The sequence below is a fragment of the Vulpes vulpes genome, chromosome 4 (assembly GCF_048418805.1).
Source record: "Vulpes vulpes isolate BD-2025 chromosome 4, VulVul3, whole genome shotgun sequence".
NCBI lineage: Eukaryota > Metazoa > Chordata > Mammalia > Carnivora > Canidae > Vulpes > Vulpes vulpes.
In genome coordinates, this window is record NC_132783.1 from 53,414,726 (window position 1) to 53,442,713 (window position 27,988).

At 35.0% G+C, this 27,988-nt stretch overlaps 1 protein-coding gene across 18 annotated transcripts in view; it reads left to right on the forward strand.

Moving 5' to 3' along the window:
• FAM13A (family with sequence similarity 13 member A) overlaps positions 1 to 27,988 on the forward strand; it is a 346,947-nt gene that overhangs the window by 63,081 nt on the left and 255,878 nt on the right. For 11 of the 18 annotated variants that reach the window (XM_072755666.1, XM_072755665.1, XM_072755668.1 and 8 more), the window contains exon 4: positions 25,147 to 25,324. The exons of the other annotated variants lie outside the window; for them this stretch is intronic. In XM_072755666.1, the coding sequence (XP_072611767.1) occupies positions 25,147 to 25,324 (178 nt within the window). The remainder of the gene's footprint in view (positions 1 to 25,146; positions 25,325 to 27,988) is intronic. 18 annotated transcript variants of the gene reach the window in all.

The window sequence follows — 27,988 nt, forward strand, 5'->3', positions numbered from 1 at the left end:
GTTATGTTTTGGGAATAGATGTGGATTGATTGCAAGCAATAAAAAGAAGATAGGATAGCATTCATTTCATTTAGGATTAACTAGAAATCCCTTTATTTCAGTGTTATCTGTTAAAAATCTTCTGTAATATAAATGCAAATATCTCCATCTCACAACGAATGTTTTTTGTTGTTACTTGATGAGTTGGAATTGGACCAGTCCATCAATATTTTAGTTGCTCCTACTTGGACACAGGATGAAACCAAGAAATAAAAGATTAAGTGTTCTGACTTCAAGTGTGTGATTTAATTGGGGAGGTAGAATGTATATGATATACATTCTACAGTACTTCAAATGAGTGATAAGAACATCCAGTCAGTGGTAACAAGAAGAGAGGGAAATCATTTTGGATTATGGTGGTCAGAGAACAACTTTGTGGAAAAAGTAAAATGAGGCACATAAGATGATTTTGGATAGAAAGGAAAACCATATAGGCCAGAAAAAGGTTATGAGTTAAAACACGGTCAGTGTGAGACAGAATGTCTGACAGAGCTGTTACTGCAGGAAATTAGCAAATGGAATAATTTTAAAAGCAGACTTGAGGGACACCTGGGTGGCTTAGGCAGATAAGCATCCAACTCTTGATTTCGACTCAAGTCTTAATCTCAGGGTAGAGATCATGGGGCTCTCAAGATGCACTGGGTGAGGAGCCTGCTTAAGATTCTCTCTCTTAGGGATCCCTGGGTGGCACAGCGGTTTGGTGCCTGCCTTTGGCCCAGGGCGCAATCCTGGAGACCTGGGATCAAATCCCACATTGGGCTCCTGGTGCATGGAGCCTGCTTCTCCCTCTGCCTATGTCTCTGCCTCTCTCTCTCTCTCTCTCTCTCTCTGTGTGACTATCATAAAAAAAAAAAAAAGATTCTCTCTCTTCCTCTCCCTTTGCCCCTCCCCCTTCACACACCATCTCTCCAAAACATTAAATTAAACTAAATAATAAATACTTAAATAAATGTAGGCTGAGACTAGATGGTAGAGCATTTTGAATTAAGTTAAGGAATTAGTATTGACCTCCAAACAGTAAATTTTGAAGAAAATTCAAAGGATAGAAGCAGTATTTTAAGCGGTGCTATGTATATGGATGGATGGGAAGGTGCAGGGAGAACATCTAGAAGACCTGCATGTCAGGTTTAATCCGGGTGACAGTGAAATGAAATAGAGAGGCAGGCAAAGGTGTGTCGAGGCAAGCCTTTAATGGAAGCACTCTCGGACGAGGTTCTGCGGCCCTGTAAGGGAGTGAAGCCAGGGAAGTCACGGGGCCAGGGAAGTTGCACCCAAAGGGAGTACATGTGAGCTTTTTAAGGGGGGAGGGGGAAGGGGTTGTGTCTGTGTGGGGTGATAGTATTAGGGCATATTACTGGTGGAATCGGTATGGGGCGATAACTGCTTATGCCCTTATATGGGGTTTGGGTAAGGTGCAGTTCAGGTTTCCTGCATAGGTCCTGTCTCCCCATGATGACCTGTCCTTGGGCGGTCTGCTAGTGGTGGGAAAGTTCCGAGGCGAGGGTAACAAGATAGAGGGTCCGCCACCATTTTGTTGGTGCCTCCTGATCCCCCTTGACCCCACCGGCCCAATACAGCAAAAACTAGGTCTTGGTCCTAAGGACCTGTATCTGACAAATAATTGGCAGTGGATTTTCTTTTTAATTGAGGTAAAGTATATGTAACATAAGATGACCATTTTAACCATTTTTAGGTGCACACCTCAGTGGCATTAAATACATTCACACTTTTGTACAGCCGTCACCACTATTCATCTCTAGAACTTTCTCAACATCCCAACAGAAACTGGTAATGGAATTTTAAAGAAAACATAAACAGAACAGGGTGGCCAGTAGTTAATGAGGGTGAGTAAGGAGTCAAAGATAATCCTATGGCTTTGAGTTCATGTGACTTGAATCCACCCTTAAAGAGGGTGTTAGGTAGGAGTAGTGTGATGGCCCTACTCTGATGCCCATGTTTGGGGAGGGCTATGTTGTCAGAAGGCCAGTTTGTCACACTATTGTGAATAGAAACTAATAAGAAAGTTTTAAGATAAGGTTGAAGTAGCACCAGGGAGAGCTCCCTGCTGACTCAGTGCTTTGAGGAGACCTGAGGCAACTTTTGTTCTTTTTGTCTACAGTAATTCAAATCTTTTCTGTCTGTACTTAGGGTGGGGCTTTTACTTATTAAAATGCTCTTTAGCCTGTCCGACCTGATCCTTTGTATTGAAAGGAAGAAGCAGAGTCATGAACTTTCTAGGAACCTTTTACTGCTGACTAATGCTCCTTTCCCTGTCTCCAGGAGAATCTGCAACTTAAGCCAAAAGCTCAAATGCTATGAGCTTGGTAGAGTCTGATGATCTCTTTGTAGGGCTTTATTAATCATCTTTCTCAGATCCTGCTATTGCTAATGAAGGAAGAGAGATCCTGATGTGGCATCTTGACAATTGGTCCATTAATATAAATAATGGAAGTCACGAAGGGAAGGTAATTATGAGGCCATGGAGAGGAGCTCATTTTAAATAGATGACTAAAATGAATGTTAGTGCTTAGGAGAAAGGGATGAAGGCTGAAGATGTGAATATCATAGCCCTCTATGTAGACTCATCTGAACAATGGAAATTTATTTTCTCATAGCTCTGGAGGCTGGAAGTCCAAGATCAAAGTACTGGGCGGGGTGGTTTCCAGTAAGATCTCTCTCCTTGTCTTGCAGATGGTACCTTCTCACCATGTTCTCACATGGCCTTTTCTTTTTCTTATAAGGACACTACTGCATTGGACTAGGATCCTTCCTCTATGGACTCATCTAACCTTGATTGCCTTCCATTAAATACCTGTCTCCAAATACAGTCACATTGGGGATTAGGGCTTCAATCTGTGAGTTTTGCATGGACAAAATTTACTCCATAACATGTGTTTTTAAACATGTATTATAATTTAAAAAAATGTGTTATGATTTGATAAGTGAGTGTAAAATAACAAAAGCCTGTGGTGGGTGCTAAATAGGTGAGAAATTATTATAGAATTAATGTTTTTGCCTTAGAAATCTTAAATGACTGACATAGCTAGGAGTAACAAAGTGAGTTTAAAATAAATGATTTTTTGTGAGAAAAATTTTTATTGGAGTGTGTTTTCTTGATTTATATAGATAATTTCCTGTGTTTTATGTTTCTATTTTAATACTTAAGAATTTATGCCTTTTAGTAGTAATAATAGATATTAAACTATTTACTATTCAGTTTAATAGATAGCAGATATTTATATAATTTCTTTTCATCCCGGCACCAGCTCTAATAACGTATAGGCAGGATAATCTTCATTTTGAAGAAAGAAATTATACCACGTGGGTTAGAGTGGAGGATCTGGATCCACCCTGACTAGTTTCAAATCTCTATTTGCCATTTGTTAGCTGCATTAGTATGATCAAATTACTTAACCTTTTTGTGCATTGATGTATTAGCTATCTATTGCTGTATAATAATTACTCCAAAATTTAGGGCCTTAAAACAATAGTAAACATTTATTTTCTTTCACAGTTTCCATGGGTTGGGAATTTAGGTGTAATTTAGCTGGGTAGTACTGGTTCAAGGTCTGTCAGGAAGATGTCAAGGGTGTCAAGGGCTGCAGTTATCTGAAGGCTTAACTGGGGCTAGAAGATGTGCTTCCAAGGTGGTTCACTTATATGGCTGGGCAATTTAGTGCTGGTTCCTGGCAAGAGACCACAGATCCTTCCTATACTGGTCTCTCTAGTTGACTGCTAGCTGGCTTCCCTTACCATGAGAAACTTGAGAGAGATGAAAGCTACACTTTGAATGAGCATCAGAAGACAAACTATATTTTGTACCACATTCTGTTCATGAAGATCAAGTCAATAATCTGGTTTATATTCAAGGGGAGAAGAATCTGGGGTCCTCTTTTGAAGGGAGAGGTGTCAGGCTTTGTGGACATTTTAAAACTACCACTCTTAGCTTCCCTGTTAAATGGAGATCGTATTAGTGTGTACTTCTTGAGTTTATTGTGGAAACTGAGTTTATCCATGCAAACCCTTAAAACAAAAATAAATATTTAATAAATGTCAAGCCAATGCTTCTCAACTGTGGCAGCCCAGAGATCAAGTCATATCATATGCCAATTAAATCATTCTGTATTAAGATGGCCATCCTAACATCTGTCCTTCCTTCCTGGCCAGGGGTGAGTGAGGGGGTGGGGTGCGAGACAGAGGGAGAGAGTCTGAAGCCGATTCTGCCCTGAGCATGGAGCCTGACATAGGGCTCGATCTCATGAGCCTGAGATCATGACCTAAGCCAAATCCAAGAGTCAGATTCTTAACCAACTATGCCACCCAGGCACCCAAAATTCACAGTTTAATGCAGTCTTCCTTCCTCATCCTTATGTCCGAGTTCCTCCTCAGCCCACTCCTCTGCCCCTTCTTTCCTTGTTTATAAGAAGGCAAGCCATTTAGTGCAGTTCACTCCACTTTTTTGCTTTCAAGCCTAAAACTTGCCTTGTCCTTTTTTGTACCCTAACTTTGCCATCTCTAAAAGAAAAAAAATGGCAAAAGAGTTATAGAAGAATAAGTGTACTGCCTGCCTAATGATTAAGAAAGAGTAAAAAAGAGAAAATTAGGACTCAATTTCAAGTTAAGATAAAGATTTCAAAATCCTTGCCCAAATTAATTGAAATTACTTGAATTTTTGATTATTGGTTGAGTTGGCAAATCACACAAGATGGACTTGGGAATATTTTTATATCGGTTGCAAGTTATTTTTATTTTGTTTGATATTTTACATGATTTTAATGAAAATTGAAGCCTGCAAATAAACATTGCCAGTTATGCATATGAAATCAGTGATTAAAATTTTCCTTTTAAATTTTTAAATTGAGTTGTAGGCATTAGTTTTATTATTCTATTGCTTACATAAAAAACTAGGATACTCTCCTTCCATCAACGAGCTTGTAGTTTGGTTTGAGAACTGAACGCGTACATAGCAAGCCAGTATACACAGAATAGAGTAGGGTTGAAAGGGAGGAATCCTTTCTATGACATGATCAGAAGGGCTTTGTGGAGGAGGAACGTAGTACCTCAGCTGTAGAAGATTGGGTAAATACCCACAGGTAGTGTGCACGCTAAGAAGAAAGGATTAAAGCAATAAAGGTGTTTGGAAAACAGAGGCACATGATTTCAACAGTAATATAGTGTATGTATGTGTTGAGTAGGGGTATAAATATAGTTGGATTTGATAATCTTTCAGTAAAATTAATCAAACACTGAACTGGCTGTTCTTAAGTAACCTTATTACTCTCAATAAAATACATTTTCATTGCCTTGGATGTATTTTTTCCTTTATTTAAAGAAAATATTTTTAAAAAAATTCTATGTAATAGATGTCTTTAAAACATACAAAGTTAAAGGACGCCTGGGTAGCTCAGTGGTTGAGTGTATGTCTTTGTCTCAGGTCGTGGTCCCAGGATTGAGTACTGCATCAGGCTCCCTGTATAGAGCCTACTTCTCCCTCTGCCTATATCTCTGCCTTTTTCTCTCTCTATGTCTCTCATAAATAAATAAAATCTTAAAAAAAAACATACAAAGTTAAAAGACTTAAAGAGAAAACCAACTGATCCCTATACAGGCTTTGGCAGCCCTCAGTCTTTTTCCTAGAGGAAATAAGATTTCATTTTTTTTAGCTGTTCTTTGGTATTTGCTTCTACTTCATAGTATTCTTATAATGTTATATCTTGATTTCTTAAAGACATTATCACTTCTATTTATAAAATATGTGGAATTAGCTCTAGTAAGTGACAGTGTAACTTACTCCAAACAATTTCTTCCAGTTGTGTTACAGGACAAGTTTAGCTGATGTCTTAATATTTGACTAGTTGTAACTACGTAAGAGTGTGTATGTGTGTGTGCATGTGTGATGTACTACCTAATGTTGGTATGTGTCTTAGGTTTATAGAAAATTGTGTGAGTGAAAACATACTTGTAGGGTTTTTCAAACTACAAAACTTTTCCAATAAATCCACTAATCTTTCAAAAATTTTTCAAGTAATTTATCAATTATTTCTGGGGAGATTCCTCTTTGGCCTTTTTTCTTCTGATCCCACCTAATTTGGTAGCAGTGCTGATTCTGAGAGTCTCTCACCAGTCTTCCTTCCGGGACCTGTTATTTCCTGGAATCTTTTTTTCATCTATTGTGTTGGGCACTTAGTAAGTCCATTTGACCTAGAAAATACTTTCTTTTGGTCTTAGAAATTTTTTTGTATTATCTTATTTTCTTTTAAGGTCTGTGACTGCCTTTTTCTTCTTTTGAGATAAAATTGGTATATAACATTATTTTAGCTTTAGGTATACAACATAATAATTTAATCCTTGTATACAATACTACAAAGTGATTATCACAATAAGTCTAGTTACCATCTGTTACCATACAATCAACCCCCTTCACCCATTTTTCTCATCCCCAAACTTCCTCCTCTCTGATAACCACAACTTAATTCTCTGTATCTATGAGTCTGGTTTGTTTTACTTTTATTTTCACATATAAGTGAAATTATATATATATGTCTTTGTATGTTCAACTTACTTAGCATAATATCTTCAGGGTCCATCCACATTGTTGCGAATCATAAGATTTCCCTCTTTTTTATGGTTGAGTAGTATTTTCCACTGTATATAGTGTATCTATATCAGTGCATCCATCAACAGACCTTTAGGTGGTTTCCATACCTTGATATTGTAAATAATGCTGTAGGGATGCATATATCTTTTGAAATTTATGTTTTTATCATCAGATAAGTACCCAGAAATGGTATAGTTGATCATATGCTAATTCCATTTTTTATTTTTTGAGGAATCTTCATACTGTATTTCTTAGTGGCTGCACCAGTTTACATTCCCACCAATAGTGCATGAAGGTTCCCTTTTCTCCACATCCTCTCCAACACTTATTTTTGTCTTTATGATAATAGCCATTCTAACAGATATCACCTCCTATCTCATTGTGGTTTTGTTTTATATTTCCATGATAATTAATGATATTGAACATTTTATGTGCGTGTTGGTTATCTGTATGCCTTCTTCAGAAAAATGTCTGTTTAGATCTTCTGCCCATTTTTAAAGCAGATTGTTTTGATTTGGAGTTTGTTTGTTTTGGTCTTGTTTTGCTTGTTAAGATGTTTGAAATCTTTATATATTTTGGATATTAAGTTCTTATATGAATATTAAAATACTTGTAAATATTTTCTCCCATTCAGTAGGTCGCCTTTTAATTTTTTTTCTATACAGCTTTTTAGTTTGATGTAGTCCCACTTATTTTTGCTTTTGATCAATGTCAGGGAGCTTATCGCCTATATTTGCTCCGAGACATTTTATGGTTTCAGGTCGAACAATCAAGTCTTTAATCTACTTTGAGTTAATTCTCATGTATGGTGTAAGGTAGTGGTTTAGTTCCATTCTTTGATATGTCTGTCCAGTTTTCCCAGCGTTTATTAAAGAGACTGTCCCTGACTTTTTTTATTTCGGGAAGTATTCACATTTGTGATTGTAGATAGTGCTTAAAACTATGCACAAATAATTTTTTAAAGTATCTATAAGACTGAATTGGCAGTTAAAGTGGATATTGCTTATTTATGCACTACAGAATGTAAAATATTGTGTTACTGTTTAGGCTGCATATTAATAAGTTTCTGAACGTGAAAAAGCAGGTCTTGGCTATAAATATCTACCTGATTCGAGCTTTTAAAACTCTGCAATAGGGTATGGTAATACAGTACTTGTAGTGACACTGGAAATAAAGCATTGTTGTTGCTTTAAGGATTTAAGATGGATTCTGACACGGAAGAGTTGGAGCCAACTATACTTTCTTACACATAGATGGAAATAATATTTGGATATGAAAAAGGAATCTGTTTACTGTTAACTTTATTTTGTAGGCCTTTACAAAATAATATTGTACTAATCACTTTTTTGAGTTCGAGACATTTCAATTCCAGGGTAAAAAACAGGGATTTTAAAAATTTGCATTTCTATTCCTGTAGTTTAAAACAAATGCTTTAAATCAGCTGTTTGCTATCCTAGGGGAAGAAGGCAACTTGAAGTTACTTACTGATAAATAGCTTTTTTTCCCCAAATGTTACTTTTCTGCAGTGTCTAACCTATAATGTGACATGTTCTGTTTGCACTGTTGCAATATGGATCAAAAATCTTCTGACAAAGGGTTAGGGGAATGTTGGTGTCTGTCTTCTCCTGTTTGTTCACTCCTGTTTTATTGGAGTGATCTACTCTTATAAACCTGTGGTCATCACCTAAATATAAGTTGTGAATGTATCATCTTTTGCTTGGTTATTTCAATCATGCTGCAATATATAATCAGGTGTGGCACAGTTTATCAGCTTGGTTCTAGGAAGTGCGTGGATACGATTCATTGCCCCATGCTATTAAACTAACCTTGTGTGTTTGCTGTTACTTACTTTTTACAAGCATCATAACAAAATGTAAATGGTTTCTTTAGAGGAAAGGAGACTTATTTAATGTAGTCTAAGGACTTTTCCAAAGAAAATAAAATACTGTTGAAAATGATATCTATTTTTTAGCCTTCAGCAATTGATGGCACTTTGTTGTGATGTCTGCCTCCATTATAGGGATTCTCATTAACCTCGCTACTAAGGACCCTTGTTTATTAGTTTCTCTAGATCTCTATTCTAAGCAGTCTGTTAGTGCTGATGAATTCCGTAGGAGGGTCTATTCTGAGCCATTAACTTTCAGTAAGAGGAAAATAGGTTACCAGAAAGACCACTGAAGTAGGGGGTGCCCTGGGTGGAGGGTTGGGTATTTGTTTTGAGAATTAAAAACTATGAAACACTTTGTATGCAACTGATTTTTCTTTTTAAATAAACACATTTAAAGATGTTGAAGAAAAAAATAGTCCATTCCAATTGTATATTCTTGGCTGCTTTGTTGAAAATTAATTGGCTATATATGCATGAGTTTATTTCTGGGCATTCTATTATGTTTCATTGATCTGTGTGTATGTATTTATGCTAATACTGTATTTTTTTATTACTATAGCTTTGCAGTATAATTTGAAATCAGGAAGCATGATACTACCATCATTGTTCTTTCTCAAGATTGCTTTGGCTATCCAAGACTTTTGTGGTTCCACACTATTTTAGGATTATTTGTTCCATTTCTGTGAAAAATACCAGTAGAATATTGATAGGGATTGCATTGAATCTGAGATTGCCTTGGGTAATATGAACGTTTTAATAATGTTAATTCTTCTGATCCGTGAACATGGAATACCTTTCCATTTATTTGATGATTCTTCAATTTCTTTAGATAGTATCTTGTAGTAGTCAGTATACAGGTCTTTCACCTCCTTGGTTAAATTTATTCCTAGGTATTTTTTTGTAATGTAATTGTAAATGGGACTATTTTCTTAATTTCTCTTATAGTTTTTCATGCATAGACACATAACAGATATCTACGCTGATATATTGTATCCTGCAGCTTTGTTAAATTCATTTATTCTAACAGTTCTTTGGTGGAGTCTTTAAGGTTTTTTATATATACTATTATGTCATCTGTGAATAGTGACAGTTTTACTTCTTTTCCAATTTGAATGCCTTTATTTGTTTGTTTGTTTGTTTGCCTAATTGCTATGACTAGGATTTCCAATACTCTTTTAATAAAAATGGTACGAGTGGTCATCCTTGGCTTGTCCTGATCTTAGAGAAAAAGCTTTCAACTTTTTACCCTTCAGCATGATGCTAACTGTAGGTTTTCGTATATGGCCTTAATTATATTGAGATTCATTCCCTTTATACCCACTTGGTTAAAAGTTTTTATCATAAGTAGATGTTTAATTTTGTCAGATGTGGGACACCTGGGAGGCTCAGTGGTTGAGCATCTGCCTTTGGCTCAGGTCATGATTCCAGTGTCCTGGGATCAAGTCCCACATCAGGCTCTCCACAGGTAGTCTGCTTCTCCTTCTGCCTCTCTATCTGCCCCCTCTCTGTGTCTCTAATGAATAAATAAATACAATCTTTAAAATAATAATTATTTTGTCAGATGTTTTTACTGCACCTATTGAGATAATCATATGATTTTTATTATTCATTTTGTTAATGTGGTATATCACATTGATGGATTTGCAGATGTTGAACCATTTTTGCATTCCTGGAATAAATCCCATTTGATCAGGGTGTATGATCCTTTCTATGTATTGTTGAATTGGGTTTGCTAATATTTTGCTGAGAATTTTTACATGTATGCTTATCAGGAATATTGGTTTGTAATTTTCTTTCTATAGTGTCCTTGTCTGATTTGGATATCAGGGGTAATTCTGGCCTTATAAGATCAGTTTGGAAGGATTCATTCTTCCTTAATTTTTGAAAGAATTTGTGAAGGATAGATACTATATCTTTAAATGTTTGGTAGAATTCATCTGTGAAGCTGTCTGGTCCTGGACTTTTGTTTGTTGGGATATTTTTCACTATTGTTTCATTCTCCTCACTAGTAATCAGTCTACTCAGGTATTCTATTTGTTGTGGTTCAGCCTTAAAATATTTTATGTTTCTAGGAATTGATCAATTTTTTCCGTGTTATGACATTGCTTGGCATATAATTGTTCATAGTGATCTCTTGTGATCTTTAAATTTCTATGTTATCACTTGTAACTTTTCCCCTTTTCATTTCTGGTTTTGAGTGCTTTCTTTTTTTGTTCTTGGTGAGTCTAACTAAAGATTTGTCAATTTGGTTTCTATTTCCAAAGATCGGCTCTTAGTTTTATTGAACTTTCCTATTGTCCTTTTATTCTCTTGTTTCATTTATTTCTGTTCTGATTTTTATTTCCTCCCGTCTGATTTGGGCTTCATTTATTCTTTTTTCTAGTTCCTTAGGTATAAAGTTAGATTTTGTATTTCAGATTTTTTTGTTCTGGTGGTAGGCCTATATTTCTATAAATTTCCCTATTAGTACTACTTTTGCTAGCCTATAGATTTTTTAAATATTGTATTTATATTTGTCTCCAGGTATTTTTCGTTTTCTCCATTGATTTCTTCATTGATTCATTGGTTGTTCAGTAGCATGTTGTTAGTCTCCACTAACTATTTGATTTTTCCCCCCAGTTTTTTTCCTGTAATTGATTACTAGTTTCATACCATTGTTACTAGAAAATATGCTTGATATGTTTTTTTTTTATTCAAGTATAATTAACATGCAGTGTTATATTACTTTCAGGTATTACAATATGATTCAGCAACTCTGTACATTTCTCAGTGCTCATCAAGACAAATGTACTGAGTTCCCTAATATTTCATCCATCCTCCCACTCACCTCTTTTGACAACTACCAGTTTGTTCTGTATGCTTAAGAGTCTTTTTTGTTTGTTGGTTCTTTTGTTTCTTAAATTCCACATGTCTGTGAAATCATATATTTGTCTTTTTCTATCTGATTTATTTCTCTGATTTATTTATTTCTATCTGATTTATTTATTTTCTATCTGATTTATTCTTCTAAGTCCATCTATCCATGTTGTTACAAATGCCAATATCTCATTCTTTTTTTATGGCTGAGTAATATTTCATAGTATATCTTCTTTATCCATTCATCTATTGATGGATATTGGGTTGGCTCCATAACTTGGCTATTGTAAATGCTGCCATAAATGTAGGAATGCTTATATCTTTTCAAATTGGTGTTATCATTTTCTTTGGTAAATACCAGTAGGGGAAATACTGGATCATATGGTATTTCTATTTTTAATTTTAGAGGAATCCGCAAACTGTTTTCTGTAAGTAGATGCACCAATTTGCATTACCACCAATAGTGCCCATGGGTTCCTTTTTCTGCACATCCTCACCAACACTTGCTATTTCTTCTGTTTTCTATTTTAGCCATTATGACAGATGTAAAGTAATATCTTATTGTAGTTTTTAATTTACATTTTCATAATGATTAGGGATATTGAGCATCTTTTTATATGTTTGACCATCTCTATGTCTACTTTGGAAAAATTTCTGTTCAGGTCTTTCCATTTTAATTGGATAATTTTGGGGTTTTTTTGTTTTGTTATTGTTGGGTTGAGGTATTTTTTGTGGTGTTGAGTTTTTTTTTGTTTTTGGTTTTGTTTTTTTTTTTGTGGTGTTGTAAAAGTTTTTTTTATATATTTTGAATATTAACCCCTTATTTGATATATTATTTGCAAATATCTTCTCCCATTCAGTAGGTTGTTTTTTTGCCTTGTCAATGGTTTCCTTTGCTGTATATAAGCTTTTTATTTTGGTGCAGTCCCATTAGTTTATTTTTGCTTTTGTTACCCTTGCCACAGGAGACCTATCAAGAAAAATGTTGCTAAGGCTGATGTCAAAGAAATTACTGCCTATATTTCCTTCTGGAAGTTTTATGGTTTCAGGTCTCACTTTTAGGTCCTTAATCCATTTGAATTTTGTTTTGTTTTTGTATGATACAAGAAAGTGATCTAGTTTCATTCTTTTGCGTGTTGCTGTACAGTTTACCCAGCACCATTTGTTAAAGGCTAGTGTTTTCCCCATTGTATATTCTTGCCTCCTTTATTGTAGATTAATTGACCATAAATGTGTAGGTTTATTTCTGGACTCACTACTTTGTTCCATTGATCTGTGTGTCCATTTTGTGATCCTTGATATAATTTCAGTCTTAAGTTTATTGAGACTTGTTTGGTTTCCCAACATGTGTTCTGTCCTAGAGAATCTTGCATGTACACCTGAGAAGTATATGTATTCTGCTTCTGGATGAAATGTTCTGATTCTATTAAGTCCATATGGTCTAATGTGTTTAAGGCAGATGTTTCCTTGATTTTCTGTCTAGATGATCTAATCCACTGATTTAAATTGGGTATTAAGGTTACCTACTATTATTGTGGTTAATATCTCCCTTTATTTTTTTAAAAGATTTTATTTATTTATCCATAAGAGACAGAGAGAGAGAGAGAGAAGCAGAGACACAGGCAGAGGGAGAAGCAGGCTCCACACAAGGAGCCCAATGCGGAACTCATCCCAGGACTCCAGGATCATGCCCCAGGCCGAAGGCAGGCGCTAAACCACTGAGCCATCCAGGGATCCCAATATCTCCCTTTAGATCTGTTAATATTTGCTTTATATATTTAGGTGTTGAGTATAGAAATATTTACAGATGTTATATATATCCTCTTGTTGTTTTGATCCCTTTATAATTACTAGAGTCCTTTGCCTTTTATTAGTCTCATTTTAAAAGTCTATTTTCTCTTATACAACTAAGCTACAAAAGCTTTCCTTTTGTTTTCATTTGCATGGAAGATCTTTTTTAATCCCTTCACTTGCAGTAGATATGTGTCCTTAGATCTGAAGTGAGTCTCTTGTTTGCTACTTATAGATGAGTGATGTCGTTTTTTTATTTTTTAAATCCATGCGCCATTCTGTATCTTTGTATTGGAGAATCTAGTTGGTTTATATCCAAAGTAATTATTGATAGGTAAGTGCTTATTGCCATTTTGTTTTCTTGTTACTTGTTAGCATCTTTTCTTTTCAGCTTCAGGAAGTCCTCGTAATAAGTCTTGTAAGGCTAGAATAGTGATGACGAGCTTCTTTAGGTCTTACTTGTCTGGGAAATTCTTAATAACTTTCAGTTCTGAATAATAGCTTTTCCAGTAGAGTGTTTTTGGTTAGAAGTTTTTTGTTTTGTTTTTTTCCATTGAGCACTTTGTAGGCCAGGAGAAAGTGGCATGATATATTTATTTTTGTAGGCCAGGAGAAAGTGGCATGATATATTTATTTTTGTAGGCCAGGAGAAAGTGGCATGATATATATATATATTTTTTATAAATTTATTTTTTATTGGTGTTCAATTTGCCAACATATAGAATAACACCCAGTGCTCATCCCATCAAGTGCCCCCCTCAGTACCCGTCACCCAGTCACCCACTGAGCGAAATAAGTCAATCGGAGAAGGGCATGATATATTTAAAGTTTCTGCTGAAAAATCAGCTGATAGTTTTAGGAAATTTCCCTTGTATGTGAGAAGCTGTTTTTCCTTTGCTGCTTTTAAGATTCTCTTTAACGTTTGATATTTTAATTAGAATTTGTCTTGGTATAGATCTCTTTGGGTTTATTTTATTTGGAATTCCTGTGCTTCTTGAACCTGGATTTCTGTTTTGTTTTCCAGGTTAGGGAAGTTTTCAACCATTGTTTCTTCAAATAAGTTTTCTGCCCTCTTTTTCTTCTCCTTCTGGGTCCTCTGTAATGCAGATGTTATTTTGCTTGATGTACCATAGGTCCTTTAAGCTGTCTTCCTTTTTTAAAATTATTTTTCCTTTTTCTGCTGTTTGGGTGATTTTTGGTGTCTGTCCCATTCTTCTACTTAAATCTAGTCTGCTGTTGAACTCCTTTAGTGTATTTTTCAGTTCAGCTATTCTTCAGCTCTGTGACTTCTGTTTTATATTTTGCTATGTTTTCTCTTTGTTGAAGTTCACACTATGTTTTCCATTCTTCCCCCAAGTTTTATAAGCATTTTTATGACTATTGCTCTGAACTCTTAATCAGGTAGATTTTTTAAAAACCTCCATTTCATTAAGTTCTTTCTCTCAGGGTTTGTCTTGTTCTTTTGGAACATATTCCTCTGCCACCTCATTCTGTGTGACTTTCTATGTTAATTTCTATATACTGGGCAAAATGGCTACCTCTCCTAGTTTTGAAGGACTTGTCACATGTAGGATTTGATCCATGGGACCCAGATGTGCAATCACGCCTGACTTCTAGAGCAAGGCACTCAAGGGACATCCCATATGTGGCCTACATACACCTGTAACTGTGGTAGGGTCACTACTGAGAAATGAGGATCTGGAGTATTTGCCCAACCACTATGGTAGGGCTGCAGTTGTGGCACAAGAGACAGGGCATTCACCTAGTTGGCCATGACGGTGCTGTGGCAGCAATGTACCTACCAGTGGTAGCAGGTTAGTGAGAGGATACCAAGATGACACCCACCAGTACTGACACTGCTAAAGTACTGACACTGCTAAGGCAAAAATGGCATCAGTTAGTGCCTCCATCCCCAGAGAGTTGCATTAGGCACCTGTCTCACTAGCACATGCTTTAAGATTTGCAGTGGATCTTCTTCACATAAGGTCTAGGCACTGTTGAAACTGCTACTTGCGCACTGGGTGTTGAGGCAAGTGTGTGCATACACACCTTTTGCAAGTGGGTTCTTTATTCTGTACAGCTCTATGGTTCTTCTGGATATAAGCCTTCTTGGTTTTCAAAGCCAGATGTTTTGGCAACTCATCTCTCCATTGTAGATCCCAAAAGTTGGGATGCCTGATGTGGGGCACAGACTCCTTGGTTCTCAGGAAGCTACATATTTTTGAGATCCCTCTTTATTGTGGTTGTTGTGCTTGAGATGGTTTTTTCTGTATGTGAGAGACCAAGTTTCTGCCCCTCTTGTCCATCCCAGCTTTTATAATTTGTTATGCAGGTGCTATTCCACTATTTTTCAGATCTTTTTCAGAGGAAATTGTTCCATTTGTAGCTGTAGATTGGTTGCATCAATGGGAAGAGATAGGTTCAGGATCTTCTATGTCACCATCTTGAATGCTTATTCTCTTACCACTTTCTTTTAATTCTATTTTCTATGAAATTTTCTCAACTTTATTTTCCAACCTCATTTTTAAATTTTTGGTTTTATATTGTTAATATCCAAAATATTAGTGCTCTTTTTTTCCAAAGCACGCTACTCTTTTTTTTTTCTTATAGCTTCCTATTCTTAATCCTATCTTTCTGAAAATACTAACAAGAGTTTTAGTTTTTTTTCCCCTATATTTGTTTTGTCTGTTGGACTTGTGCATTTCTTCACACAAACATGGGTGATCTTGGTTTTTGTGATTTAAGAAAAACATTTGTAGGGGCAGCCCAGGTGGCTCAGCGGTTTAGTGCCATCTTCGGCCCAGGACGTGATCCTGGAGACCCGAGATCGAGTCCCATGTCAGGTTCCCTGCGTGGAGCCTGCTTCTCCCTCTGCCTGTGTCTCTGCCTCTCTTTCTCTCTGTGTCTCTCATGAATGAATAAATAAAATCTTTAAAAAAAAATTTGTATATGGAGACAGGGTGTACTTTTCCCTAGGATTAAACGGTGAGTATAGATGGAGAGAAATGTAACCTATTTGATTGGAGGCTCACAAATATCCGTATGTAGACATATTTTTCTCTTTAGCCATTCTGTTCCTCAAGAGCAGGGAAGTAGGAAGTGTACTAATGGGCCCATTCTTTCTTAGCAGATTTTCACGAATGTTCACATTTTCAACTGTGCTCCTTGACTAGCCCCTGACTATCTCTGGAGTGCAAGAATCCATTAACAGCATCTAGAACATAAGCCTCAGCCCTCCTGCCTGACTGTGTGCTTGCCTGGATGCACCGGGTGGTGGAGGGCTCCTCCAAGCCTGAGAGGCTTTAGAACACACAGGATTTTTTAGTTACTTGTATTGACTTCCAAATGTCTGAAATATCATCTGCTTCTCTCTTCTCAGCTGTTCTTTTTGTGCCCTTGAGTACTAATACTTTTTAAACATCTTACTGTCATTTTAGTGTATTCTGGGGAAGAAGACTTAATTAGATAAACACAAGTGATCAATCTTTCTCTCAAAATGGATATTCTCCCTTTCCTTTTTCTCCCTCTACTTGATTTTAAATGGAACAGAATTTTATAGTAGCAGCTGTACAAACAATATGTGAGAGTTAAGAGCCTGTGAATTTTAGCTTATGAGAATTTGATAATTTAGACAGCAACTGTTTTTTTAAGAAAGCCACCCTAATAATGGGGCCATTTTAATCAATACAATGCCTAATTGTAAAGAAATCTAATTTAATAAACTGAGTTGTGCTTAAGATTGAGATATGTTTTTCTTTAGTACACGAAGAATTTAGCAGAGTAAGTTTGAGTTAAGCCTGTCTTTTATCCATACTATGTATTATAATGCCATTTGTTTTGTTGGAGTTTAGCTGAGTGATTTTGCCTTGCAGATTGTCAAGTACCATGCAAATGACAGCTAGTTACAATACTAGTTATTAAGTAATCACTCTTTGTACAGTTTGAGCTCCATAGGAAGCATAGGACGTATTTTTTTTTCCTCTGGATTAATTCCTTCTTACTGAGAAGTTCCTTTTCTTTTAAAATTATTCAGCCCTCAAATTCATTTCTGTCAAAAACAGAATCATTCTACTAAACTCCATATTTAAGGTTTTTCCATTTTCAGTATGTGCCTTTTAGGTTTTCTTATAAACAATGCCAAATATTTAAACTATTCTGTTTCTCTGGGTAGACCTAAACCCAGAGAAGAGTTTAAGGTTGCCACCTGCATATTTGCCCAAGGAACCAGTCAATCAGATGTGCAAAACCTCCACTGGAATAAATCAGAAATATGGTACCAGGAAATCCAGACTTCCACACCTGGCTATATATTTGATAGCATTTCAGTTAATTCTACTGCCCTCCAGATCCCTGTGACAGGAAAATTTTTGTGTTTATAACCCCCATGATTTCTAAGATTGTAGATCCTGATAATTAGATTATGTTTTGTTTCCTGAGCACATGTATAAATCTATATTTTCCTTTTTGACCCTAGGAAATAGCATTAAGTAGTGAGTGGAATTATGCAAACTTGGATAAAGAGTCCATGGTTGAGCAGTTAATCTGCATTAGAATAATTCATCTTTGTGTGTGTGTGTGTGTGTGTGTGTGTGTGTGTGTGTTATTGGCTTATACCTTTTAAAAATTCTTTCATTGTCATTTTAGTGAGGTATTAGGAGGAAAAGTAGATAAGCTTCTTTTCACCCAAAAGGCCTCCTCTGACTTTTTCTTATACTTGATTTTAAAGTTAAAAGAATTTCCTTAGAACAAATATATTGAGACACAATTTATACACCATAAAAATTGCCTCTTTTAAAGTATATAATTCAGTGGGACTTAGTATATTTAGAATACAGCCAACACCACTATCTAGTTTTAGAACATTTTTATCACAAAAAAAAAAAAAAAAAAAGAGAGAGAGAGAGAGAGAGAGAGAGAAACTCCAAATCTCATTAACAAATACTCCATCCCTTCTTCTGCATCTCTCCCATTTTCCCCAGGCCTAGGCATATACTAATCTTTCTGGCTTCATAGATTTGCCTGGGTTTATGGACATTTCATGTAAACGGAGTCACACAATATGTGGTCTTTTGTGACCTATCTTTTACACTTAGCATGTGTTTCAAGGTTCATCCATGTTGGAATGTCAGTACTTTGTTCCATTTTATGACTGATTAATATTCTGTTGTATGAATATATCACATTTATCCATTATCAGATATTGGATTATTTTTACCTTTTGGCTCTTATGAATACTGTTATGAACATTTATGTACAAGTTTTTGTAGGGACATATGTTTTCTTTTTGAGGGGGGGGAACATATGTTTTCATTTCTCTTGGGTACCTACCTAGGAGTGGAATTGCTGGGTCATAGGATGACATTGTTTAACATTTTAAGGAACAGTTTTCCAAAATAGCTGTACTATTTTCCATTAATATTAGCAATGAATGAAGATTTAATTTTTCTACATTTGCCAACACCTATTATTGTCAGTATTTTTAGTTATCTTTGTTATCTTTAGTTATCTTTGTATCTTTGTATCTTTGTACTACTATCTTTGTAGTACAGACAATAGAATTTTTAATAGCAGAAAGATTATGTGCTTAAAGAGGAAAAGAAAAAAAAAAAAGAGGAAAAGAAAGAAGAGACCAGCTGCTTAAAGGCCAATAAAACAATGTCTGTTGGGGATTTTTAGAATGAGTTGTGAATTAAATGAAGTCCTCAGTAAATTCTGTATTTTTTACTAATGTTTTTGTGTGAAGAGTATCTTATTTGAGCTGGAAGAGAAATAGAACAGCCAATAAATGAATTTATATATATATATATATATATATATATATATATATATACACACACACACATATATGACACACATACATATATATATATATATAATTTGTATTAGAAAATCAATTCACGTAAAATAATGAAAGTTTAAAGAATATCAATTTGAAGTGATAACAAATAATTAGTTTGCTAGTCACCTATAGCTCTGCCCTAATTCTGTTAAGCTGTATTCTCAGTACCAGTATTTTGCTAAGCCCATGAGAACCCACTCACCTTTACACTGAGTCCATAAACAATTTAAGGACTTAAGAGAGAAAGAAACAACATCCAACATAGGCTTAAAAACTCTGGGTTTGATGGTTTATCTCCTCTGACACCAAATAAGTTTACTTACAGCTGAGCATTTAATCACTAGTCTTTTACAGGGTGAGAAACTGGTGGTAAAGTGATTCCCACTGAAATTACACTTACTGTACTTTGTCCATTTAATGTAGCACTACATTTATGGAACGAGCCAAGTTTTGTTAGCTGGGATTTGCCAATATTGTTCAAGATTAGCATATTATATTATAGGAGGCTTCCCTTTCAAAGTGGTATGATTATTTTTTCTATTTTCCTATGTACTGACATTCCCACATAAACAGGTTCTTTAGCTGTTAAATGCTTGTGACTAACATCTAGCTGAGATATGAGCTCCCAGTTTTGACTTTACATAGACTATTTTATATGTTTCTTATATTTTATCTATGCCAGCCTGCCCCATTAGCAAGCACTCAGTAAATGCCCACAGAATAGACTTGCTGATATATTATTTAGGTATCATTAGGAGTATTTTATCCTGGGACTGATAGGTAAAGTATTGTCTAATTCTTTCTTTTTTTTTTTTTAATCCCAGAGGCCTTTGCCCTTTCATGCAGCTTCCTTCTGGGAGCCAGGAGTATCAGAGTAGATATTGGATAATTTGGTAATAAACACACCTCTGTATTTCATAGAATCTAATCAGAATAAGATTTGTAGTTTCATTAATATCTAAGAATAGAGAGTAATTTATTAAATTTTATTAGTTACTTTATCATCCTGTCCTTTCAGAAATTTGTGCGAGGTCTAGAGAACTGGCATGGGCAAGGGTTGTAAGAGAGCTATAAAAATAAAACCTTTCCTTTTATATAGAAATATACCAATTCCATTAACCAGAAAATATAATTATGTTTAGATAAGCTCTAAAGAAGTGATTCCATTCCTGGGGTATGAAATGCAGGGGTAAAACCCAGGCTAATCCAGTGTAGCTGGGATTTTATGATTATTTTTCTCATTCTTTCAAAATGCATATTTAGAAAGAAATATAATTAATGTTTTGTTCTCATGTGTTCTACACAACATTTTGTGCCCAGACATTCATGTAGGTTTTTATTAAAATGTTCTCCCATATACAGGAACAAGGAAGCTATAATTTATCATAAATAAATTAAGATTCCCACCCCCATTACTTACCAATTCTGCTTATTCATTTGTTGATTCAGGAAACATTTGTTAAACATTTACATGTATGAGACAGTGTGATGGTTGTTTTGTAATAATGATAATAACAATATATAAATTTGTTAGTGTGCCCTGATCAGATCACATGTTCTGAGATCAGACTGCTGTTTGAATTGCAGCTTGGCTACTTGGTAACTGAGAATATAGACAAGTTAATTAATCTCTTTCAGTCTAATCCTCTCTAACTGGAGATATATTAAGCTCCCATAGCTGCCATGACAAACTCCTACAAATTTAGTGGCTTAAAACCACACAAATAATCTAGTGTTTCATGGGTGAGAAGTTTGTGGGCTCAGCTGGTGTCTGTACTCCATGTTCACAAGGCCAGAATCAAGGTGTCAGTCAGCCTGGGTTCTTAGCTGAAGGTTCCAGGGGAGAAACTGCTTCCAGGCCTATTTGGATCTTTGGCACTCTTCCATTCCATGTAGTTGTAAGGCCAAGATCCTTATTTTCTCTCTGGCTTCTTTTTGGCATTAAGAGGCTATCAGAAAAAAAAAAAAAAAAAAAAAAAAAAAAGGCTATCAGCATGCTCAGGCTTGTGACCTTTCTTCATCTTCAAAGTCAGCAGCAGCTTATTGTTCTATCTAATAGATTAGCAAATTTTCATAAATCCTTCGTAAGGCTTAATGAGGAAATAAAAAGCTACTTCAATAAATCTGGCACCATGAGGGTAATATTTTGGTTCTTTCAATGGCTGACTTTCTTGTCGCTCTAAGATATATATCATGGTAGAGATTAGCATTTTGCCTGTTGTTTGGGGTTTTTTTCTCCTTGAGGCTAAGGTCATAAGTACAGTATAACTTCATGGCCATTGAAAGATCAAAGGACATGAAAGCACCAGGATAAATATTCAGATTAAAGTGCCGTTCTATGATATAGGTTCAGCATTGCTGATTATGATCATAATCTTTTTTTAATAAGAACAAATACTTGTTACATGGTTCTGTGTTTGCTACTTAATCTGTTATGCAAAAGTTTTTATGGTACAATCTTTAAGTGCTGAGTAGTTTTCTCTGTTTACTATGTATACTCTGTTGTATGTTTGTGTTTTAGCATAAGAAATGGATCAAATTTAGCTAACAACAGATGAAAGCTTTCAAGAAAACTTATATAATTTGAAGTTCTTGTCCTAGGAGAAGATTAATGTTAAGGAAAATGATGACTATTTCAATTATTAACGATTATTCCATCTGCAAAGTTTTCTCAAACCTTTTGGCTCATGAATTATATTCTCATTTTTATTCCAATTTAATTCTAGAAAAACCTGTAAGTTTCAACTGTCAAAATATTTTGATACAACCACAAAGGGGCATTTCACTTCTGTTTCTGAGACCCTTCTGTGGAATTTCATTGCTAAGTTATCCTTACTCTCTGACCACCAAAGGACACTTTTGTTATCATTTGAATACTCTGTGATCCCCTTCCTACTTAACACTTCAACTCCGCTACTTGTGTAAATGAACTAAATTATTAAGTATTTCTTCAAGATACATTTGGAATATAGATGTTTCTTTTTTTGTATACTAGTTTTACTTTTATAAAAGCATGAAGTTTTATTTCAGTGCTATATCCCTAGATATATAGACACATAGAAAGCATGTGATAAATAATATACATAGTGTGCAGTAAGTATATGTTATAAATAAACGTGCCCACAAATAGAAACATTTTTTACTTTTTTTATAATGTGAGACTTTGAGGAAGGCATCATAAGTACCGATATCAATGCAAGAACATGAATGACAAGGCAATGTTCATTATATTTAGATAGGAGCAAATGAAAAATAACAAGAAGTAATAATTATGATGAACTTTTGCTCTCAGGTAGCAAAAGGCACATTTATACCAACACTGCTCTCCTCCCCCCCCCCCCACCCCATGCTGTGCTGGGCATACCTCTAGTAGATTGATTGATAAAACGGGATTTAATTTATTTACTTGAGAGAGAGCAAGAGGGGAAAAGAGAGGGAACCAAAGAAGAGAGGGAGCCGGAAGAAGCAGACTCCCCACTGAGCAGAGAGCCCATCAGGGCTCAATCCTAGGACTCAGATCATGACCTGAGGCTTGACATTTAACTGTCCGAACCATCCAGGCACCCCTGGAAGCCTCCTTTGAAGGTGTTGAGCAGTTATTTTCATTTATAGGAAGTCCTGAGATTGCTGCAGCCTGGATAGAGCAGTGATATTTACCACATTTCTAGAAACAGCACAAATTAAAGATTCTCAGTATGTTAACACATAATTAGTAGGAAGAGAGGTGACAAGAAATGTTATGCTAATAAATCGAAGTCTTTACTGCACTGTCAGTGTACTTGAAGCATGGGAGGCAAATTATGAGTATTCAGGTTTCAAAGTCAGTGTGTTACAGTTAAAGCCTCTGAAGTAGAGGACATACTCTACTAATGAGGGAATTGATGTATATATCTTCTATCATAGACAACAAAAGATATTTCTCAACCACTTTTTATTTTTGAGAACATATTTGATGGTTCTTCCATTCATGCTATAGAGGAATTCTGTTTTGTTCAGGTTGAAATTCTCTGGATGTATCTGTCTCCCTTCCCATTACTCATCAGTTTTGTTTCCTGGGAAAATTATTTATATTTCAAAAATTGGAAGTAAATGATGAAAGGGCTCCCTCTTTTTCAAAGATGTTATTGTCATAAACTCATAACTGTTTTCAGTACTTGTTTTATTTGATCTGGTATCATCACATATTAGGATCTCACTTCACTGCCTTAGGATTTGAGGTTTCATTTCAGAGCCAGAAGGCTAATGGCCCATTATCAAGGCTGTTGGAATGCTATGTATCCTTAAATGCTGGAATTAAACCCCAGTTTTCAATAGACAGAACACACCCAGGAAAACATCCAGTTTCACTTTGGATTAGTCACTGTAAGAAAATTAAAAAGGCAAAATAAAATCCATTTTCTTGTAGTTCATATTTATTTATAAGCATAAAGGTATGAGAAATGGGTAGTTTTCAATTAGTTTTTAATCACTCCAAACTTAATTATTTCCATTTCTTACATAGGATCATAATACAGTGGAAAATAATGCCATCATAAGCAACATATCATGTTTTTATGGGTTATCATAGTATTTGTATATGATTTCTTTTTTAAAAGTAATTTAAATTAATGTGAAAATTTTCTAATATCAAGAAAACTATTTTGCCCTAAACCTTGTATAGATTACTGGATCACACTGTTGGTAATCAGTGAGAAATAATTACTCCAATTATAAATAGAATGTTCTCCTAAATGATTTTTAAAAAGATTGAGTTTTACACACTTTGATATTGCTATTTTTAGCAGCATCCCTTATTCTAACATTCATAAGAGGAAATGGGGTCATATTAAAAGACATTTCATTAAAACCTCAGTGCTCTCATAAAAACAAATTAATTAAGGTAAAGTTAAAGAACTCACCTAACAAGTAGTTGCATAGCACTATTTGTCAACCTCTCTGTTTTGAGTACTTTACAATTTGAAACTCATTTAATCCTTGTCACTTCTCTATGAGACAGTTAATATTCCTATTTATAAATGATGAAATAGATTTTAGTATACAGTCTAAGGTCACATAGGTAGCAGGTGACAGAACCAGGATCCTAACCCAGGAAGTAGCTCCTGGGCCTACCTTTCTATTCCTTGCTCTGCTCAATAACACTTTCGGTGACTTTCTGCATGTTTTCAGGATTTTCATTTCCTTCAATGGCATCATGTTATGCATAAATTTTGTGACACTGACTAATCCACTTCCTTTGCATCACATTTGCCTCATGGTGCTGTTTCTTACTTACTTGACTAGCTAAAGCAGCTGACCTATCTAAATTAAGGAATCCAGTGTGTATTAGCAGCAACTGGCTTAAGTTTTCATTGTCTTAGACGTGTGCCTAAAAGGATGGATCATGATTTTTCCCTTAGAGTATTTATTTGCTATAAAAGATTTATATTTGCTTCTGATAGAAAGTAGAATGCAAAATTGTTTTAAAATAACAACTTCTCTGTGCTTAGATATTGACAAAACACATAAATCTTTGAGAATTGAGGGGAACTTTTCATATGTCTGCCTAAATGTTGGCTCACTGTAAGATATTCTTGGCTTTTTTTTTTTTTTTATTCTTGGCTTTTATATGAAAAGTACATTTCAAATTCTAAACTCTGACACGGGAGAGATAAAAAGCTATATAGAAATTAAAACTTTACTTCAGTTTTCTCTAGCTATAAATTCCTGACCACTAAGTTTAGTCTTATTCATGGTGACCCAGGAATGTCTCTTGTATTAAATTTTATTCAGCTAAGAGATTCTTGTTTTTAATAAACTTGTAGACAATAATCAAATGGAAGGTTCCACTATGGATAAAAAGCCAACCTTTATCTTAATTTTGGGCAAGGAACACACACAAATGAATCATGAAGCCATTTTATTTATGCCCTGAGTAAAGAGCATGATTTTCAGGATGTCTTAGTAAATTTTTAACATTAAAAAAAGTTAAATGCTCAAAAATCAAAGAAAATGGAAAAGTACCTCTTTTTTTTCAATGGCTTATTTGTCTTTAGAAATTTTTTCCTGAATAAAATGTTAGATCTTATTATGCCTCTGTGCTTTTGTTGTTACTGTGAAATATGCCTGAGAGCATTTTTTTATTCTTTTTCTTTCCAGATGACAGAAATGATGCTCAGGAGAATAGCTTAAGAGACTTAATAAAAGAGCTGCCAGACACCCACTACTGCCTCCTCAAGTACCTATGCCAGTTCTTGACCAAAGTAGCCAAGCACCATGTAGAGAATCGCATGAATGTTCACAATCTCGCCACTGTATTTGGGCCAAATTGCTTTCAGTAAGTTAGTGGAGTTTTGCTGTTAATATTGCATACCACTTTTTCCTTATTACTGCCTGCAATTACTTGGGTTATAGAATCATATTTCTTGCTGAAAAGTCAACCAATTTATGTTAGTGGAGTTCTATCTTGCTCTTGGGCATTTTAGCCTTTTCATCCCAACTTTAAAGAAGGTAGATAGGCTTTTTCATGAATTCCACAATTTGTGGTTTTATTTAAAAATTTGGAAATAAGTTTTACTTTCACTAAAAGGGCATTTATAATATTTAATTTGAAACATTGATTAGCAGAAAAGGAAGGAGTATAATATAATGCATAATTTTTTTAAGTGATTGCTAATAGGTGGAAAAATACAAGCTAAGTATGTCAGTGACAGAAAATATAACCTTTGCTACATTTGTTTCCTAGGAATAAACTAGACTAGAAATAAACTCCTCTCCTTGGTAGGTGCCATAGTACCGACCACAAGAATGCTTATAAAACTTCATATTTTCTTTTCCTTGTTATTCCATAAAGTCTTTAATTGTTGATATGTGAAACATGATCTTGCAATCCAGGGACTTTCTTTTAACTCTCCTATTAATATATTAGTCCCCACTGATACAAACCACATTTCTTCTAGTTTATAAGGACAGGAAAGAATATAGTCACATTTAAAAGCTCTCATTAAAAAATTAATTAATTAATTAATTAAAATAAAAGTTCTCATAAATTCTTAGCAATTTTTTAAATATTGTATCTATTTATACACTCTGTTAATCTATAGACTCATTCAACAGCCCAGAACTAGTAATATTACAGTCCTCAGAATGATTGTCCAAATATAAACTCTGGCTTAGATCGTAGTGACTCTGGGGTTCCAGGACATTCACAGCCTACTATGGTGAGAAGTTCTACCTTAAAAAAATTTTTTTTTAATTTATTTGAGAGAGCGATCACATGAACAAGTGCATGTACATGCAACCAGGAGAGTAGGGGAGAGGCAGAGAGAGAATTTTCAAATAGTCTCCCTGCTCCGAGCCCTACTCGAGGTTCTAGCTCACAACTCATGAGATCACAACTTGAGCCAAATCCAAGAGTCGAACCCTTAACGGACAGCCACCGAAGTGCCCCAAGAAGCTCTACTTTAATAACTATCCCCATTATAACCTTAGAGATTTAAATTTTAAATAATAACATTTCATAGGATACATTAGGGTCTTTTTTAAAAGATTTTATTTGGGAGATTTTATCCCTAGAAAGGAGATGTTGGCATGGGGGTTACTAATGGGGGATACTTTATTTTTATTCTATATACCTCTATTATTATTTGAGTATTTACAATGATAACATTATATGATCATCCAAATTTAATAAACCTATAACTGGAATTACATGTTGAAATGTAATTTGAGAGTCACCCAGCATTCGAAGCACCAAACATTCATCTACTATCAGTACATTTTCTCCCATCTTATGATTATATATTTCATAGCTAATACCTTTTTATATCTGAAATTTCATGTTCTTTTAAAAGTTAATATTATTTCATGAGGATATTCCCTTATTAAAAAATAGTCTTTATTTCCTTTTTAAAAAAATTTTAATTCCAATATAGTTAACATACAGTATTAGTTTCAGGTGTACAATGTAGTGATTCAGCAATTCTGTATATTACTTAGTCCTCATTAAGATAAGTGTACTCTTCATCCCCTTCACTTATTTCACCCATACCCCTACCTACCTCCCCACTGGTAACTATCAGTTTGTTCTCTATAGTTAAGAGTCTGGTTTTTTGTTTGTCTCTTTTTTCCGTTTGTTCATTTGTTTTGTTTCTCAAATTACACATTTGAGTGAAATTATATGGTATTTATCTTTCTCTGACTGATTTATTTCATTTAGCATTATAGTTTCTAGATCTATCTATGTTGTTACAAATGGCAAAATTTCATTCTTTTTATGACTGAGTAATATCCGTGTGTGTGTGTGTGTGTGTACTATATCTTTTTTATCCCTTCATCATTGATGGACACAGGCTACTTTCCTAATTTGGCTATTGTAAATAATGCTGCAATAAATATAGGGGTGTATATATCCCTTTGAATTAGTGTTTCACATTTTTTTGGGTAAATACCCAGTAATGCAATTACTGGAACATAGGGTAGTTCTCTTTTTTTGGGTTTTTTTGGTTTTGTTTTTGTTTTTTTGTTTACTCATGAGAGACACAGAGAGAGAGGCAAAGACAGAGGAGAAGGCGGCTCCCTGCAGGGAGCCTGATGTGGGACTCGATCTCTGGACCCTGGGATCATGCCCTGAGCCAAAGGCAGGGGCTCAACCACTGAGCCACCCAGGTGCCCAAGGGTAATTCTATCTTTAATTTTTTTAGGAATCTCCATAGTGTCCTTCACAGTGACTCTACCAGTTTGCATTCCCACCAGCAATTCACAGGGTTCCTTTTTCTTCACATCCTCACCAACACTTGTTTTCTGATTTTTTTTTTTTATTTTAGCCATTCTGACAGGTGTGAGGTGATATCACATTGTGGTTTTGATTTACATTTCCCTGATGGTGAGTGATCATATTTTCTTGTGTTTGTCAGCCATCTGTATGTCTTTTGGAGAAATGTCTGTTCATGTCTTCTGCCCACTTTTTAATTGGATTATTTGGGTTTTTTGGTTTTTACTT